The sequence below is a fragment of the Teleopsis dalmanni genome, chromosome 1 (genome assembly GCF_002237135.1).
Source record: "Teleopsis dalmanni isolate 2A chromosome 1, ASM223713v2, whole genome shotgun sequence".
NCBI classification, from domain to species: domain Eukaryota; kingdom Metazoa; phylum Arthropoda; class Insecta; order Diptera; family Diopsidae; genus Teleopsis; species Teleopsis dalmanni.
Window position 1 is genome coordinate 70,832,436 of NC_051846.1, and position 20,920 is coordinate 70,853,355.

Sequence of the window (20,920 nt, forward strand, 5' to 3'; positions counted from 1 at the left end):
ATGCATGCGTGGCTGAGCTTAGAGCCGATTGGATGTGGTAGCCTCGGTCTATATGATGCGATACCAACGTTGACTTGACGGTCTGCATTTGTTCTCTTAGCTTGGTTACGAAATCGTGTTGATTTATATTTCTGTAGCTAGGGTTGCTTACTATTTCGCCCGATAAACGTAGAGTTTGGCCATATAGCATTTCAGCAGCAGAAGCTCCAATGTCTGGTTTAAAAATCGTGCGTAGACCTAACAATACTATTGGTAAAACTTCTGCTCAAGAAGTTGTTTGATGGCACATTAAGGCTGCTTTTAATGTGCGGTGAAATCGTTCCACCATTCCGTTACTTTGAGGATGGTAACTCGTAGTTCGTAAGTGTTTGCAACCGATAACTTCAGCTAGTTGGTTAAACAATGAAGATTCAAATTATCTTCCTTGGTCTGTTGTGATACGTAAGGGTATGCCAAAACGTGCGATCCATTGAGTAATCAGTGCGTTTGCGATGGTTTCCGCTGTTTGATCTGGGATCGGAATTGCTTCTGGCCATCGGCTGAAACGGTCGATGATGGTTAATATATATGTGCAGTTGTTTGATGGTGGTAGCGGGCCGACGATGTCTATATTTATATGTTCGAATCTGTGTTCAGCGAGTTCATATTGACAAATAGGTGAACGGTTGTGACGTTGCACTTTAGAACGTTGGCTACAGAACGTTGGATACATTGTCGGGTCCAGTTTCTAATATCAGCATTTATAGAAGGCCAGAAAAATTTTTCAGCTATCATTTTGGTTGTGCCCCGAATGCTGGGATGAGACAACCCATGCGTAGCTTTAAAGATATGTAGTCGGTATTTCTGCGGAATGTAAGGACGAATTCGCCCAGTTGAAACTTCGCAATAAATTTTATCTGATATTGTTGGTAAAGATAAAAGTTTGATTTCGATGGAATTGTTGTTTTTGATATCTTGCAGTTGTGGGCAACATCGTTGTAATCCAATTATACAATCGTAGTCGATTTTTGGGATGCTAAAATTATCTATCCGCGAGAGAAAATCTGCTGGGATGTTGTCTTTTCCGCTGACATGAACGATATTCATTGTAAATTGACCTATATAATCAAGCTGATGGACTTGACGTGGTGAAGCCTTGTCGGACTTTTGCTGGAATGCGAACGTGAGTGGCTTGTGGTCAGTTATTAACACGAATTCACGACCTTCTAGCATATGTCGAAAATGTTTTATGCCCTGATATGCGGCTAACAACTCACGATCGTATGTGCTGTATCGTTTTTGTGTATCTGTTAATCGTTTAGAGAAAAAACCGAGTTGTTGGAACATGCTGTCTATCACTTGATGAAGAACTGCGCTGAGAGCTTTATCCGAAGCGTCTACTTGTAATGCAAGCGTAGCAGTTTTTGACGGATGAACAAGTAGTGTCGAGTTTGTTAGTTCATCTTTACATTTTTGGAAGATTGTTTTGTTCATTTCGGTCCAGCATAACGGTGTGTTGTCGTTCTTCTTGTTTCCTTTTATCATTTGTTGAAGTGCCTTTTGAGAATCGACAGCGTTTGGTACGAACCTGCGATAAAAGTCAAGTAATGCTAGAAATCTTCTTAATTTTTTTGTTTTTGTTGGAAGCTGGTACTCGATGATGCTCTTCACTTGATCTGGTAGAGGTTGAATGCCCTTTTCACTGATGAGGTAACCAAGAAATTTTACTGTGTTTTGAGCAAAAACGCATTTTGATATGTTTATTATTAAACCATGTTTTCTGAATCGTTCGAATACTTGTTGCAAGTGTTGCCTGTGCTCTTCTTCGTTTGGTGATGCAATAATGACGTCGTCAATATAGGCAAAGGCGAATTCGAGATCTCGTAATACTTTGTGAATGAAGCGTTGAAATGTTTGACCTGCATTGCAAAGTCCGAATGCCATGTTAGTAAATTCAAATAATCCAAATGGAGTTATGATCGCCGTTTTTGGAATATCCCCCGGTTCAACTGGTATCTGGTGATATGCTTTAATCAGGTCGATGGTTGAAAAAACTTTTTGGTTATATAACATGTGTGCAAAATCATGTATATGAGGAACTGGGTAACGATCTGGGATGGTGATTGCATTTAAGCGACGGTAATCTCCACAAGGTCTCCAACTACCGTCTGGTTTTTTTACCATATGTAAGGGGCTAGCCCAATTGTTACTTGATGGACGGCATATTCCGGCTGTGACTAAGTTTTGGAATTCTTCTTTTGCTGCTGCTAACTTGTCTGGAGGTAATCTACGTGGTCTCTCACATATTGGTGGACCTTTTGTTAATATGTGGTGAGTGACTTTGATCACCTGGCGATTTGTCGGTGTTGGTTTAGTGATGTCGATGTATTCTTTTAGTAGATCTGCAATTTTGCAAGATGTGTTCACAGTTGATATTTTTTTCGCACTTACCTTACGTTCGCTTGCGGCTGAGAAAATGTTTGTCGATGTGTCGATCAATCGTTTCATTTTTATGTCTACTATTAATCCGAAATGATTTAAAAAATCTGCACCGATGATTGAAGTGTTTACATCTGCGATAATAAATGGCCATGTGAAATTTCTTCGTAAGCCAAGAGCTAGAGTTATCTCTATTTCACCAAATGTTTTGATCGTAGAACCATTTGCTGCGTAGAGTATTCTTTCGTTGTTATTGTTTGTATTTGAATTTTTTTGTTTGGCGGCAATAAGTGAAACATCTGCACCCGTGTCAATTAGGAATGATTTTTTTGTCTTATTGTCATAGACGAACAGTCTTGTAGATGTTTCGTTTACAACTTCCTCTGCCGCAGTAGACGAAGTCGGTTTTAGTTTTTTGTGCCATATGCGCATGGCTGCTTGCAATTTTTTGCATTTGACGCATATGTTCTATGATACCAACAATTTGTACTGCTCTTTTCTTCACTATCATCATGACATTACCGGTTTCTGGATGTTGAACGTGAACGTTGATTTGTTCTTGAGCGTGTTCGGTTGATAATTTCGAGACCATTTTCGTAAGTCTGGTCACTTCTCGTTGAAGCTGTTCGATTTGTGCATCACGTTGAATATGAGCATTGACATAAGTTCCTTGCATTGTTGAATTTATACGGATTGTTTCGGTTATGTTGTCTGCCAATTCCGCCATCTTAGGTAGTTCCACTTGAATTGTGGCTAGACTTCTGTACTTCTACAGGAAGACGTTGTAACCATAACCCTTTCAGTAATTGTTCGTCTTGTTTGTTTCCACTAATGCGTTGCAATTCGTTTAAAAGATGAGATGGCTTTTTATCCCCAAGCTGTAAACCACTCACTAATTTTTGTATGCGTTTTTGTTCACTATCCGCAAAGTTTTTTATTATTACTTGCTTGATAGCTTCGTACTTCTGAGTTGGTGGTGGATTCTGTATTGTGTTATAAATCTGTTCTAACAGCGATGCATCCAGTGCTGCGATAACTGTGCCAAACTTTTGAGTATCGCCCTTTATGTTGTTGACTTGGAACCAGTAGTCCAACTGTATAAACCAAAGGTCAATGTTGTTTTTTATTAATGTTGGCATCGGCAGCTTTATTGCAGTGATTGTTGCGTTTTCGTTGATTGAGTTAGTGTCTTCGGTTATCTTTTGCTCTTGAGTAGCCATTTTTTATGTTCGGCGTCGGCTTGGTCACCAATGTTGTGGTTTACTATGTTTACTTTTTATTTCAATCCTAACACTCCTTAGTGGAAATGAATAACTTTATTTATTTCTTATAATTATTTATTACAAACTATTATTAAAGTTAAGATTTTGTTTATACATTTATTCACGTGTTGTTTTATATTTTTCCCAAAACTACTACTAGCGGGAGCTGCGGATATTGTTGTCTCCCTTCTGCATTGTTGACAGTTCTTTCTTTATATTTTTTGGTGCTCCCACATATATGTTGTTTAATTTTAATAAAAATACTAACTGAAAAAAATATGCACTAATGACAACTTTAAATATAATTCCATACAGGTATAAAAGTATACTTACAATTGTTTTGTTACAATTTTTACGTACAATTTTCCACTGTTTTGCACTAATATTTAATATTTATGTAGGAAAAACTTTATTTAATTTAATGATAGAGTTTATTAATATATTTAATATAATATTAGATTACAAAACAAAATTATTCCAATGCACCTCGCGCCCGTCAACATCACTCGCCCTTTTCAACTCAACTACTGCTGTCAAAAAACTAGCAGCGTTGCCAGTTTTTCGTTTTCTTTATTTTATTGCCCGCCGGCAATTGCCACATTCGGCCATTCTGATGAAGCATTCGCCTCGAATGCGGGGTGCCATTTCTTTATATCCTCGGCTACTGCATACGTTCTTCGTGGCCCAGCAGTATCCCCGATTTTTTCCACTGAATACCGTCCATGATTAAGCCTTTCGACAATTTTATACGGCCCGAGGAATTTCGGTTTCAACTTAAGCCCCGTTCCAAACTGAGTACGCCTAATAGCCACAACATCACCTTCTGAATGTTGCGTTTCGGTCGTTCGTTTAGTGTCGTAAGTTTTGCGATTTTCGACCTGAATTTTCCTTATATTTTCTCGAGCCTCTTCCCGTACCGTATCTTGTTCGTTTTGTGATTCTATAACCTCATGTTCCATCATAATAGTGCGCATGGTTTCATCTTCTTTGACGCGCATATCTACCCCAGTTAGTATCTTGAATGGTGTAAAATACGTACTTCGAGGGGGTGAATTGTTTATCGTTTGCTGAACCTTGTCATCATGTCGGTACCAGTTCATTGGATTCTCCATGCAGTATTTAGTCAGCATTGGTACCACAATTCTATGTATCCTCTCAACTTGCCCATTTCCCCGCGGTACACCTGTTGCAATTAATAAATATTGAATTAGTTCTTCTCTATAATACTCCTCAAACTTCTTAGACACGAAAGCTGCCCCGCGATCAGTGATAATTTTTCTTGGGTTACCAAACGTTGTTGCTTGTTTACGCAGTTTATCAACGACCTCATCAGCGCCTGTGCTTTTTGTCGGGTACAGCCATATAAATTTAGAAAATGCATCAACGATCACCAGGATGTGGTTGTACTGCTTTTGGGTGTTCTCCATCGGTCCGACATGATCCATATGAAAAGTGTTTAGCGGTCTATCAGACTTATCAATTGGATTCAAGAATTCTTCCTTTTTACCCAGTTTTGCATCCGCTAAGATGCACTCTACACAACTTTTTACCACAGTCATCACTTTTGTGCTTAGATTTTTGATATAGAAACTCTTCTCAATGACATCTTGCGTTTTCTTCGCAGCGAAATGTCCCTGACGATGTGCGATTTTTATTATTTCTTGCTCCATAGCAGCTGGGATCACCATGAGCTCCTTGTTCGGATCTTTATACAATATGTCACTTTTAATATAGTAGTCATCGTAATTACTCTTCTCTAAAATTTTTCTAACTGCACGAATCCACTCGTCCAACAGTTGCGCCTCTTTGATTCTATGCTGCAACGCATCTTCCATCAATAAACAGGCCACACGACTTAGCGCATCCACGTGTCTCATTTTACTACCCGTACGGTGTTCGATCACATAATCGAATTGTTGTAAATACATGGCCCACCCTGCTACTCGTTGCGGAACGTCGTCTTTTCTCATGGTCATCGCGAAGGCATTACAGTCGGTCAATATCCTTATCTTTGTACCCAAAACGAATACTCTCCATTTTTTCAATGCCTCGATAATTGCTAGAACTTCCAATTCATAGGAGTGATAATTTTGTTCTGCTGGCTTGGTTTTCCTACTCATGTACTGGACTGGATGTAATTGCGCATCATCGGCATCCTTTTGTAACAGTACGGCACCATAACCGTACTTACTCGCGTCAGCATGAATCTCGGTGTATGCTTTCGGATCATAAATTTTTAAAACTGGTGGGTTAGTTAATGCCACTTTTAATTGTTGAAATGCTGCTTCTGCTTCGTCATTAATTTTAAACTTCGCGTTTTTACCCATCATATCAGTCATTGGTTTTGCAATCAACGCATACTGCGGAACGAACCGTCTAAAATACGACGTCAACCCCAGATATCGCTGAAGTTCCGTCTTACCTCGTGGCATTGGAAAGTCATCTATCGCCTTCACCTTCTTTGCTGAAATCCTAATTGTGGAGTTCTCGATTACGTAGCCCAGAAAATCTACAGTTCTTTTCATGAATTGGCATTTTGACCATTTGATTTGAAGACCATATGTTCTTGCCAAATCTAACACTCTTCTAAGTTTTTGAATTCCTTCCAATTCGTCCTTCGTTGGTATCATAATATCGTCCATATAAATCACCACTGTTCCATCTTGAATTAATTCACGAAATGCTGCTGCGATATACCTACAAAATACCGCTGGCGAGTTTGAAATACCAAACGGAACAAATCTGAATTCATACTGGCCATTATGAGTGACGAATGATGTGTACTTTCTCGAACTAAGCTCCACAGGCACATGGAAAAATCCATCTCTCAAATCCAATGTAGTAAACACCTTAGCTTTTTCCAAACGTTGAAGTACATCATCAATCAAAGTCATTGGAAAATTATCACGCACTATTTTTTGATTTAGCTTCCTATAGTCGCAACATAGTCTTTTAGTTCCGTCCTTTTTCGATACTAATACTACTGGCGACGCATACTCAGATCTGCTGGGTTGGATAATGCCTGCCTTCAGCCAATCTGCTACCTGCTTTTCAACTATATTTTGTTCTGCTATGGGCAATCTTCTAGGTCTGCTATATACTGGCACTTCATCTGTCAGAACAATTTTCATTTCCACCGGTGATGCAATTGAATTTCCTGGTTTATAGTTTTTGATGAGTTTGGTAATCTCTGCTTTATGGTTTCCTCCTAAATGAGCAACATCAATTTCAATTTCTTCAGCACCGTCATCAATTAGTGTTGATAGACAGATTTGTTGAAATTCGGTTAATATCGAAGCGCTGTTTGTACTGTTTTCATTTCCATTATTCTTTTGATATTTTCCTGTAGCGTTCGTATTCGTGTTATTTACCTCATTCGCGTATTGAATCATTTTCTGCGTTTTTTTAACAAATTTGACTCCCTCAGCGTTTACTATCATATCAACGTTTTTCAAAATGTCATTTCCCAGTACAGCGGGATACAGTATGTCTCTCTCCTTAGCAACGTGAAATGTTACTCGCAGAATGACTTCGTCAATTCTAACATCTTTGTCGAAACTGCCTACCGTTGTTATCTGGCTTCCTCCAATACCAATAAAACTTTTCGATGCTTTGTTCAACTCAATGTCTCCCATTTTCATCAACGCGTCATATCTGATAATACTAATATCGCTTCCGGTATCGACTATAGCAGCAAATTGAAAATCATTTATCACTAGGTTTTTGAAAAGACGATTACTGTATGAGCCCAAAGTAGTTTGTTCCACTTCTGATGCTAACGATACGCCGTTCTTTTCAGCTTCTCCCTTCACTTTGCATTCAAATGATCTATGATCCATTTGGTTGCATTTAAAACATTTTATACGTCTATTTGGACAGTGTTTTGCAAAATGTGAATCTTCACCACACGAATAGCATTTTTTTATACTGTTTGAATTCGACCGTTCCTTGCTTGATGGCACTGGCGCGGTTTTGTTCTCATTGGTACATTGGTACTTCGTGTTCGGTGCTTTAATTTTTTCATAAATTTTAATTTGTTCTTTCAATTCTCTGATGCTTTTGGCGTAATATAATACAGCTTTATTCATTCTTGAATCAGGTATTCCTTCGATAAAATATTCAATTATACTTGCTTCATCTAACTTTGTGGCCTTCCCAATTTCCATCAAGCTGTAAAGGTATTCAAGCAATTTTTCATCATGTCGCTTTCGTCGGTTACTCAGTGCACGATGAACATCAATTGCAGACATTTGTACAGCAAATTCATTCTTCAGCGTCTCTTTTAGCATTTTCCAATTGTTTACATTACGTTGACTGCGGATAAATAATTTTGCAGTTCCTTTTAACAACTGCTTTGCATAAATGAATTTTTGCACATCGTTCCATTCCACAGCTGCGGCGTTTTCCTCAAAATCTTCTACCCATTGCTCGAACGTAGGTTGATCTGATCCCGAGAATGAAGTCAAGGAATCTTCAACGTCACGCAGAGTAAATGTAGACCGAGCTGCAACACACGCACACTGAGTTACGGTTTGTATGCTTGCTACTTCGTCATCGTCGACATCGTCATTTTTTACATTTACCTCATAATGTTCTATAAGACGGCTTTGTAATTCTGATTTCTTTCCAGCAGTAGATAGTTCCAACTCGGACAATTTAGTTTTCAATTGCTCCATACTAAAATTTCTGACGTCATGCTTATCCATTTTTTTTTTACTGTTGCTTTATTGTACCAAAGAAAAAAAAACCCAACACTTAATTTCACAATGTTGTGCGCTTTGATTTTCACGTGCTTTTTCGATCACCGCGATCCCGGTTGAGCCCCCAAATGTAGGAAAAACTTTATTTAATTTAATGATAAATAGAGTTTATTAATATATTTAATATAATATTAGATTACAAAACAAAATTATTCCAATGCACCTCGCGCCCGTCAACATCACTCGCCCTTTTCAACTCAACTACTGCTGTCAAAAAACTAGCAGCGTTGCCAGTTTTTCGTTTTCTTTATTTTATTGCCCGCCGGCAATTGCCACATTTATGGTTCAGTTGTCTTTTCATTTATTTTAATTAGTTTATTTAATTATTTAATAAGTTTATATATTTTTATTATTTTTAATAAGCACTATTTATAAATTATTTCACTCGCGATCAGTTTACTTTCGAATTCACGAAAGGACTAATTTTGTTAGAATTTCATAACTTGCAATAACTTAACTTAACAAAGAAGAGACAGTAGTCTAGACGACAACGAAATAAAGCAAAGGTAAGCCAAAACGAAAAAAAAACAGATTACTTAAAAACAAAACATGCAAATATGATTTGAACACCGCTTGCGTGTACACAATGCGCATCAACTCCTTTAGTGACGCCTTCTTAGTAAAGGCCTTTTTAAAGTACTTTAACAAAAGGCATATGAATTTCATTACACCTTCTGATGGAGTGCTTTTAAAAGGCCTTTTTTTGACAAGGCATTGAGTATTCTGCTACTGGGATAAGCCAAAGAATATCTTTACAAAAACAGAAACTCCGCCCACTTCGTGAGAGTGCATTTGAAATTGCTTTTGAAAACTTAGTTTTTATAACATTTTGGCACACGTATTAAATGCATGTGATCTTACCACGATAACATCAAATTGTTCTCTTTTTGGGGTTGCAGTATAATAATTTGCTGCTACTTGCTAATCATATGTTAACTTTTTAGTAATATAATAAACTTATGCTTCCTTGTTTGGTTAATAATATCACATTACGTAAATAAAATATATATTGTAACAAATAATATATGATAAATAAATATATAAATTAATATATAATAATTCAAATCAATTAATTTAAATCAGTTTAGTTTGCTTAATCATGTAATATATATTCAGTAAATTAATTTTTGTTGCTTTTTTCATATGAATTTTATAGTGTTTTAATTTATTACGTTCGGCAACAAACTTTTGTAGAAGCAAATTTTTTAATTAAATAAAAACAAACAGTTTTGAATATTTCTTATTTAATGAGTTATATTTTCTTAAATATTTCTTGAGCGTGTAAAACATTATTTCAAAAACAATTTTGATATACCAAAATTATTATATATAATAATAGCATTAAATATCGTCTTGATGTGAAATTAATAACAAAGACTGAAGCTACTACCAATTCACTTTTTTATACGGCAGCACTTAAGACCAGCGCCAAGTTAGCAACGTTGCTGGAAAATGCAGGACTGTATTTTCAAAAAATTTTTAAAAAATGATATTTTCGTTAATATAAGTAATTAAACTAAAACAACAGGCATTATTCTTATAGAGTTTTGAAAGATCTTTCGATTGACATTTACCAATTTGAGATGCGATGCGTATTTTTCAAATTATAGGGAAAATAAAAATTGACCAAAATCGACTTTTTTTGAAAAAATTTATTTTTAGAAAAATCTGGAACAGGTACAATGTTGCACGGAAATACATCTAATAGAGAATTAATCAGGCTATCAATAGCAAAAAAAATCATAAAAATCGAGTAGACCAATTTTGAGAAATTTGATGTTAAAGTCAAATTTCTTAACTCGTCAAATTTCAAGCTTCTTAAAAAATGTAAAACGCAAAAGTATAAAAAAAACTTTCACAAAACCGGATAAATAAGAATCATTTCAATATCTCAACTAAAACATCAAAATATTATTAAAATAAGTATAAATTTTGCACATGTTCCGATATAAGTGCATTTTATTTAAATTTTGAAGGAGGTACACCCTGCACGCTTAAAGTTCCTAAAACTAAATTAATCACTCTTTTAAACAAAACTAATTTCACAAAAATCAAGTAGAACGTTTTTTAATTATATATGTTTAAAAAAGTGGATTTTTTACGAAAAAAATGTATGTTAACTAACACCATTCTAATAACATATTAAGGTGAAAACCTGTTCAATGCTAAAAATTCACCACCAGTGTAAAGTTTATTAAAGACCTCTGTTAAAAGTATTTATAGGTGGTTGAATTCTGTGGTAAGGGGATGATTATAAAATTTAATTTATATAATAATAATATTTTAAATTCAATATTTAAATCAAATTCAAAACTATATTGCATATAAAAAACAAAGATTTTCGTCTGTAAACTGCTAACATACCGCCATATCGAACATTTTTCAATATATATTAAAAACAAAAAATTAATTTACATACATTACAGTATGATTAGTAGCGAAAAATCTGTTAATAAGAGTGGGTCCATGCGCATTCATTGTCGGATTTATGAGTTTTTCTTATACAGATATATTCTTATATAAAATTTAACAATTTTTAAATTTTAATATTGAAAAATTTTAATTTTATATTATGATTACAAAATATATTTATATGTAAATACTAAAGTATTTAAAAATATTAGCTAAAACTTAAACTTAGCGTTTAATGAAAAGAAGTACAAGTTGTTTATATAATTTATTATTGTTATGAAATGAAATAGACTTGATTATTTATTTGCATTATTTGAATTTATGCAAGATTTAAACGAGATATATGCTATACATTTTTAGTTCATCTGTTTGATGAATATTATAAATATTTACATAATATAAAAATTAAAAACATATTTAGTTTTTTTGTGTTGTTTATGTATAGAATATACGAATATTTTTTTTAGAATTTAAATGACCTTGAAAACATAAATTTATTAGGGATATAATTATTATCATGTAGCGCCTTATGTTTATGTTTTAAATATTTTTATCTCAATGTGAACATAAAATGCACACCTACTAATATTTTAAAATAAATAGTAAAATACTTTCGCCAATCTGTTATATTAGAAATATGCATAGAACTTAAATGAAAATTTATTTTCTTTCATCATTATTGTGTGGAAATTTAAAAAAAGAACCATAACAAATTTTTTACATCCCTCGTATTTTCCTATTTCTACATTTAATTTATTTAGCTATGTAGTTTATTCGACCAAAGTTCAAGATTTGGTATGCATTTTCCACACCACCCAAGAGGTATGCATAAAGGTGCGTTACCGTGTTTAGGTACCGGTTCCCCAAGAGGCATATCCACCATTATTTATTCGTTATAATTTTTTACAGATTTTTGCAAAAAAAAATTAACAGAATAATAATTACAATACTTTAAAAAATTAATTGCAATTTTAAATATACATAAACTAAAAGCAGAAAAAAAATTAAAATAAAAATTTAATTTAAAAACTTAATTAATATGTAAAAGTCAACTGAATATCACGTGGAAAACTAATTCTATAAATGCGTTACACGCAAGAGCTTTTGCCTACAGTCAGGTGTGTTTAGAACCCTATTAAAAAATTTTAACAGGAAATATATGCGTACCATGATAAAAAGAGTTAAAATACTTTTTGTTTTGCAGTTTTGATAGCAAATATATGGACGTATATTTTTTAATTTTTGATATAAAAATTGTGCTATACCTACTTTTTGGTAACTGCTATTAAAGTGTTTGCAAAATTCTTTATCTAATTTTTAAATATAATCTACGAAATATTTAGGAGGTTGCACCAAATTACAGTTAACAAATTTTTTTTCAAGAGTAAAAAAGCTTTCATATGAAAGAACATTTGATAAGGGTAGGTTAGCTTGGCAATTGTGTGATTTGTGAATTTTAAAGTACAACCACCCGCATACATAAATAAATGCATTTCTGCTAATATACGTTCATCCATCTCAATATCAACATCAAAATCAAAACGATGAAAAAAACAGTGTATGAGTTTGTGGCGGTTGCATATTCACATTAATGTTTAAAATGATATAGCTTGGCCATGCAAACACGGAAAAGTAAATTATTGAAAATAAGATGAGTTGGCCATAAAACAAAATTTTTAAAAACTAATAATATTTTTATTGAGTAAAAAGAAGGTTGTCATTCTTTTTACGGTTTGGGAAATCTAAAAATAAAACAACAGACACGTGTAATTTCAACACACAAAATTTAGTAATTATTTCTTGCTTTAATAAATAAATAAAGAATTAAATTAAGTAGGATAAGCCTACAATTGGTGACCCCGACGTGATCAAAATGTCGCACATCGAAGCAAGCAACAATAGCGAACTTCAAGACTTTTCAAGACTTAATTCAAGACTTTGCAGACTCCGAAAATCGAAAACTGTGGCGACTAGTTTAAGAGTGCCAGTTAGGTGATAGCAAGCCAACACATTTATTGCGCACCATGCGAGATTTAGCCAGCGGCGCCATGAATGATGGAGCAATAAAACAATTGTGGCTGGATCGTTTGCCTGAAGCAGTGCGAGCAGTCGTTTCAATTTCGAGGACTGACTTGGACAAATGTGCGCAACAGGCAGATCTGATGTTGGAAATGGGAACCTACAATTCTGTAGCTGTCATCAACACATCTGCACAGAATAATGATCATATCATGAAAGCCATAGACGCCTTGAGTAAGCAGGTTGCGGAGATAAAAACTGCACAAAGACGAAGCAGAACGAGATCTCAAACTTCAGATGGCAAGCGACGTCGTTCGCTCCGTACCGAAGAAGTCCAATTTGTAAATACGTCTAGCCGCCTGTTCATCACGGATCGAAATACACAATTCAAGTTCCTGATAGATACTGGAGCTGATTTCTCAATACTACCAGTGTCTCGATTCAAAAACTCCAAGATACAATCAATATCGCGATCATTGTATTGTCGTGGTCCTATGTGTGTTAAAAGACAACGCATGAAGTTGAGGTTCGGTTATTTTATTTAAATTCAGTTTTATTTCCTAAACCCTAGATGCTGTCGCTGCTTCGCTATGTTAGCTGTTGTTGCATACGTTCCGGTACTTCTGCTGTCGACACTGTTGCTGCTGATGTTGTTGATGTTGCTTCAAACTTAGTAGTTGCTGTTGCTACTGCTGTTGCAGTTTCACTCGCAGCTGCGGAAAAATGTACGTTCGAAACTGTTGTTATCTATTAAAGTTGTAATCGAAGTTGTCGCGTGTAATAATTGTTGCTCTCGTGCACAATTAAGTTTTGTTTTGGAGTTGAGATCATCACTTGATTTGTTACTTCTTTGTTTAACCGCACTCGCAGGAGCTTTTACTAAACTCGTGCACAATTAAGTTTCGGTTTAGGAGTTAAGATCATCACTTGATTTGTTACTTTTTGTTTTCACCGCACTCGCAGGAACTTTTACTAAACTCATGCACAATTAAGTTTTGTTTTTGGAGTTGAGATCATCACTTGATTTGTTACTTCTTTGTTTAACCGCACTCGCAGGAGCTTTTACTAAACTCGTGCACAATTAAGTTTCGGTTTAGGAGTTAAGATCATCACTTGATTTGTTACTTGTCACATACCGTTTTTACGTTACGAAATATGCGAGGGTTACTCACACACGATGTTCTATTAGACCAACCGACACCAACTAAATCAGGTTCTTTTAAAAGGATTACATTGAACTTCATCAATTTTTATTATTCGACAGCAATTAACAAAATCCTCAACCGCTCGAGTTTTAACAGCAACTGCTAGTCAAAAGTTTCTGTACTTTTGCGTTAGCTTCAAAAGTAGCGTGTTTGCCGGTCACGTTTTGTAGTGTCAGCACATTCACCGCTCGCGTTGTGGGCCTATTGCCTTCTGCAAAGTCCCATGCTACCGCATCGTAACATGAGACTTACTGCAAGGCTATTCTTATATTTTTATCCATTGACGGTCAAACCGTTTAACACACACCCTATTGTGTATGTGCCCATAACACCCCTTCCCCCTTGTGGAGGAGTGTTGACGCTCTTCAAAGGACTTCTTCGTCATTGGTGACATAGTGACATAACATATTAGCGAAAGCATAACGACAGCATATATAATCCGTTCACACTTTTTGTTTTTCATTCTATTACAATTATTTATATATTTTTTTTTTCTTTTTAAAAACATAATTTTACAAGTACTCAATATATTGCACATTTAAATATGTGGGTTTTCATTGAAAATAACAAAAATTAAAATTTTTCATATTATTAGATATATGTAAATTTAATCTAACTGTAATTTAAAATTGTTACAATAAGGACTTATTATGAAACCACAATGTTTGGTCAATCTTTAAAATTACTTTATATTGCACTTAATTTTACAAGTATTTATTATATTGCACATTTTAATATGTGTGTTTTGATTTTTTTTTCTTTTTTTTAAATACTATTTTTCTTTTTGTTGTATAAATTAAAAATAAATATGTTAATAATACATTACAATTATTCTAACAGGAATTATATTAATGTAATAATATATGCTTAATAAAATATTAATTGCCACAATTGTTCACAACAAATTTTAAATAGTTCGTTTAGACAATTATAAGATGTCAAACATTTAACAAACAGCTATAAACACATATTTATTATATGCATTTTGTTTTTATTCCATAATTGTTAACAATATAACTTAATGATTCTTAACACAAATATGTTTTGCTTTTATTTAATTTTAATTTAAATTTAATTCATTCTATTCTCCTTCTCGTAGTATTTTTTATATATGTTTACTACGTGTTAATTTTATATAAACAACTTTATTTACCTTAAAACCGTAGTTTATAATATTTTTTTTTAAAAATATATTGTTTTTACAAAAATATTGTACCTTTTGAATATAAAAATGTTACATTTAATATTCTATATAATTTAAATATGAATATCATTTTAAATCATAATAATATTATTTGTTAATTATAAAACATTTAATTTTACATTTTACATTCTTTCATATAATATACATATGCATTTCAATGTACATATGTAACTCAATGTATTATCTAGCATATAGTATACTGAATTTCTTATTTTTATATCTAATTATTGGTTATATCTATATATAATATATCTAACAATTTTTATATAATAGTTTCCTTACATCATTTATATAATATTACAAGTGGTTTTTCTTTTTATCTTTTTTTTTTATATTTTGATTTTACAAAAGTCTTACCATATTGCACATTTTAATTATTTAATTTATATTTTCATTGTCTTTCTTATAATTTTGTTTTTATAACTTGAATATTATAAATTATTTTTATATAAAAAAAAAAATTCCACATCTTAATAAATTTCTCATTTTCTCATTTTCTCAACAGTATACTACATTGCTTTTTTGTTTGTATATATAATATATTTTTTCCTCTCCCTTTTTTTTTATTCTGAGTTTACAAACATGGGTTTTTCTTTTTTTTCTATTACCTTTTCTTTGTGTTTTTTTTTTTAAAACATTACTTTGAATAATATTAAATTTTTTTTATATAATAATTGTATTTTATTACATGTATATACGCTAAAAATATATATATTTTTTTTATATTGAGAAAGAGAGAGAGAAAAAAAAAATTTTACAAGTATTTATAATAATGCACAAGTTGTTTAATTTTATTTTCCCCCAATTGATTACAATTGCTACTTCATTCGACATCTGTAGATATATTGCCCTTAAAATATTATTATGCATTTAATTACTAAACAAAGCTTCGTTTAGTAATTTCCTGCCGTAACAATACCATAAAAGCCTTGGTACATATGTTCGGAAGTATTTTTATTACTGATCTACTTGTGCATATACGCATTTGCAATACCTAACATGTATATATTTATTACTAATTCTTACATTAAGGTATTGGTGGCATTTTTTGACATCAGCTTTGTACAGGGCGTCCCCTTTTAATCGCTTATCTGTAGATCTATAGTAACAAAAAAAACGTATTAAATTTTAGATTTTTGTTTTTCTATAATAATATCTCAATTAATGGCTTTAACCCAATATTGCGCCGGTCATCTGTAACTCACTCAGATTTAAATTAGTTTCTATGTTTTCATGATTACCACTCCCCAGCGTTACCAGCTACAAAAGTGTAAACTTTCATCTATGATGTACTAAAAAGAAAAGGGAAAATAAAAATAAAAGGCCCTAAAAAAAAACTAGACCGTGGGTTAGGCATTTCGTTTCTCACTACTGCCATCGGCCTGTAGTACCGAATCATCCCGTGCCGGTTATTTCCTTATCACCGAACGAATGCTCGGAAAAGACCTAATTGGTGGAGAGTTAGTGGTCCCACTCTGTGAAATTTTTACCCGAATCCCGCCTTGTCTTTTGCATAGTATGAATACAATCACTGATAACCCAATGATTATTCCTATTGAAATGGCCCCTATTGATGTTGTAGCTATTTTATGGTAATGTAATTCCTGTATTTTATTGATGTTTTCTTGTTGATTAAACACCACTTCCTCGAACGTAGGAATCCGTTCCGTACTCAGTGTCTTCTCAAACATCGGAATTACCCACACTTGTTCCCATCGCATCACCTTATTTTCAAATACCTTTGTCTGTATACAGACAAATAGTTACAGAACAATTCGAAAAATTTATGATGTAGTGACCGGTCAATGTCACATTCTTCTTTTCACATGTGTTTGTTAGGGTATCGTTTCGTCCATTTACTATGATAATCATACTACCACTGAGCTCTATTATTGAGCTGCTGTTCATCATTATGGATTGGCAATGTCCCCTGAACAGACAGTGTTTACTCCTTTCCAGTTCAAATAATGACTGATCCTGCTACTATTTGGAGTTGTTGTTTATTGGGTATCGGTACTACCAATACCTTGTCCACCGTCATGAACTTCGACGGTACTTTAATTATTACACTTAGCTCTCCGTTATCCCAGTTAGTAGCCCCGGTTCTAATTCCTTGCAATTTTTCCAAGTTTATCTGTAATTTTTCTGATTCTATTACCGTGAGGATTTCTGGTAGAAACAACCCCTTTTTTGCCGCCGCTGAAGTTGTTGCTAGCTGTTGTACTTTTCCTTTGAATATATTTAATCGGAAAAGTAAAGCAATCGTGAGGACTTCTTGGACCCGCTGCTTGTTACTTTCTCCTATTTCTAACAACTTCTCTAGTATTACTTTTCTGTCCGCCTCCAAAGCATGCTTTAACGACCTGCTGATTTGTATTTTTAATGAGATTGTGATTATTGTTATCAATCACCCTCAAATGCTCGTCGATGTTCTGACGGTCATCATCCGTCATTGTTCCATAAAGCCAATTTTGTAGATTACCAACAGCATTAAACAGTCCTCTTCTCTGTCTCGTTTCTACCAGGTTATTAATGGTCCTTTCTATCGACTTCAATTCCTCTTCTGCAATAGAAGTGTAGCTATTTACCTCCATATGGCCCAGAGTTTGTTTAAAATGGTCAAGTAGCGCACGTAATCCATGCACATTTACCATGTGAATTATCTAATCGTATTTACTAACGATTCTCACCGGTCCCATATTTACTTCTGCATATCCCAAATCGCTACTCAAACGTTGAATCGTCAAATTAGCTAAACCTCCGTGTAGCTTTAATGAGATTAGCAAACATATCAGGAACCACTGCAAATTAAAATTCAAAAATTTAGTCCAGGTATGTCCTTGTGATGAATTACCACGGACCCTAATGTATGAGTCTTTCCTCCGAATGCACCAATCAATTGTTTAGTATCACTTTGATCTAGATTTATTTTTCTATTCAGGGATTCAGGATTGATCAGACTGGTGTCGGCCCCTGAGTCTAACAAGAGTAATAAACGCTCGTTGATTGCTTGATTGCAAGGGTAAATAATGAAAGCATCATCACGGTCTCCCTCCGTTGTACCACAACAGACGTCTGTGACCTGGCTATAATCTTGATTCCGGGAAATTTGGTGCAAAGTAAATAATTTTCGTAATTTTGCTATTAGGTTTAACATTAGCATTAGAAATAAAGCCACTAATGATTGTATTAATTGTGTCACAGATTCCTTTAGCAAACCCTTATGTTCCTCGTAAGTTTCATTTTTGTACTGAAGTGTAGGGTCGTAATAGTAAATCTGTGGTTTTTCTACAAATGCTACCTTCTTTGTGATGTTCTTAAAACGTTTTACGATTGACGTTTCGATTATATTATAAGTTATTTTAGAGGTTCCCATCTCCCCCTTATTTAACTCAACTGAAGTATCTGAGGTGAGTAAACTGTTATCCACTTTGTGTATTAAATTCTTCCCCGGAGAGATTAGCTCCTCTACTGAAATGCATGAAATATCGCATTCATTATGGGTATCAGCTGTATTTTCGCCTACCCTATGCCAACTATTTATGGTTTGTTCGTCGGCTGTCCAACCCTTTGGCATGGGTTGGGCCGGCTTTAGTTTCCCTGATTTGTAGACATTGTTCCCCGTCGTATCTCGGGGTCTCGTATTCCTTGTGGTATGAATGCATTGGAGGACGTGTAGCCGTTTGGAGACCTGTTCTCGAATATACGAGGTTGTGGCTGCCGATATTCACGTCTGTACTGTGAGAATTGATTTGAAAATCTTCTTTCGAATTGATTAGGGCCTCGGTTTTGCTCTTGACTCGAACTAGAATTACGAGTTGTGTAATTTGACGGATTCGACGAAGTAGTATTTTGATAATTTCTGCCCTCTCTCTGAGGTCGCGCGACTTGTTGCGCCTTCTGTATACAAAACTGATTCTCTTCATGACCTTTAATTTGGCACTGCTTGCAGAACACAGTTTGTAATCTTTTAAAGCAACGCTCTTTCTCATGTCCAAATCTTTTACAGAAACCGCAAGTTTTTACGCTGTGTGCGCCTCTATTAGCACATTTCGGCCCTACTTCATGTCCGTAGTCACAGCAGTTGATGCAGTACGGCGTATTTTTTCGTTGACGACACTCATCTCTTACGTGGCCTTTCTTCCTACAGAAAGTACAAATCAATTGATCATCTATTGGCTTCCTATGTTCTGGCTCAGCTTGGTTGAAATTGACTTGATGGCCCTGCTTGTATTCTTGTCTCTTCTCCGCCATTTTAATTAGACCATCTAACTCAAGATAATCATAATCAATTAACGATTCCCTGGTTGCGTCATTTCTTAAACCCTTGATGAAGCTTTTGGACGCTAGAATTCTTAGATCCGTTAACAAACCCTTCCTATCTAACTCTCCCCAACTGGTGTGTATTATCTCCAATCCATCCGACAGCAAACCTTCCATTCTGCTGCCATAATTACTGGCAGATTCTGCAATTCCCTGGGTTATATTGGCCATCTTTGTGCGAACTTGCTCTAGAGTGTTCCTCTTGTAAAAACTCCGCTGGATATACTCGCAGAACTCATTGATTGTGGCAAAATCTCGTCTCCCTATCTTGGAATACACTGGCCCACGGAGACGCTGCTTCAAACAGCGGATAATGTTGGGAGTATTATCTGAATTCACTTCAGTTCCCCACTCCTGCTCCACTAGTTTGCATCCTTCTACGAATCTTTCTACCTCTGCCGCTAGCTCCGGTCTGTTGTGTCAGCCATGTTGTATTTATGGTGGTTCTTGAAGCCTAGCATGGCACGCTGGCAGGCCCGGTATGCTCGTCGTTTTTGGGTATATGTTCTTGGCAACTATTAGCCACCTGCTGACAACAAACAAAAAAAAATATCGTGCCATTGACAAATTCTATATAATTCTATTTAGTCATTTTTCTAAGTCTTTCAGTCCTGTCAACTGTTCTATCTTCATAAGCAGTCTATTTCATTCTACTCCTATACACACCTCATAACATGTCCTTGTACTACCCTTTTGAGCTTAATATATTCCTAGCCAGACATCATGTTGGATTGATCAGTAACTATAGAAAATTAGAAGAAACAGAGACAAACCCTCTCACCTTTCCGTAATATAAAGACCTAGCATATAATCCTTCTATTATGTGTTTTTTTTTTATATATATGTATTTATTTAAAAGCGTTCAATATATAATTTTAAATAACAATTCTTAATATCAATATATATAATTTTAAATAACAATTCTTTTATTCGGATTATTCAGTTAACTATCATTCAAATAATTATCTTAAAAAAAAAAAAATTCTCAATAAATGTATATATAAATATATATATGTATCGAAATAAAATTCAAATACTATGTGTATAAATAAAATATACAATAATAATAAAAAAAAATAATTAAAAAAAAAAAGAAAAAAAATCTACTGCACATCAGTTTGGTGGCTTTTGTTTTTCTACCTTTTTTTTTTCTTTTATTTATTTATAAATCAAGCAATTTTGTAAATAGGCACTTACCCTCATCGACGAAATGACGTCACTTCATGTTGTTGGAGTACCTAGTAAGTCAAATTTAAAAAAAATCTACATATATATACATATGTATATAAAAATTTAAAAATAAACAAAACCAGACAC

General features: G+C 34.2%; 1 protein-coding gene across 1 annotated transcript; it reads right to left on the minus strand.

Moving 5' to 3' along the window:
* Nucleotides 1-3,146: 3,146 nt before the first annotated feature.
* Nucleotides 3,147-3,638, minus strand: LOC119684587. Its single transcript, XM_038098662.1, has one exon. It carries the CDS (start codon nt 3,636-3,638, stop codon nt 3,147-3,149), a length of 492 nt encoding a protein of 163 aa, XP_037954590.1.
* Nucleotides 3,639-20,920: the final 17,282 nt, after the last annotated feature.

What these genes read in the sequence shown, in the direction of transcription:
- LOC119684587 (XM_038098662.1), bottom strand. Translation starts at nt 3,638, where the DNA reads ATGGCTACTCAAGAGCAAAAGATAACCGAAGACACTAACTCAATCAAC.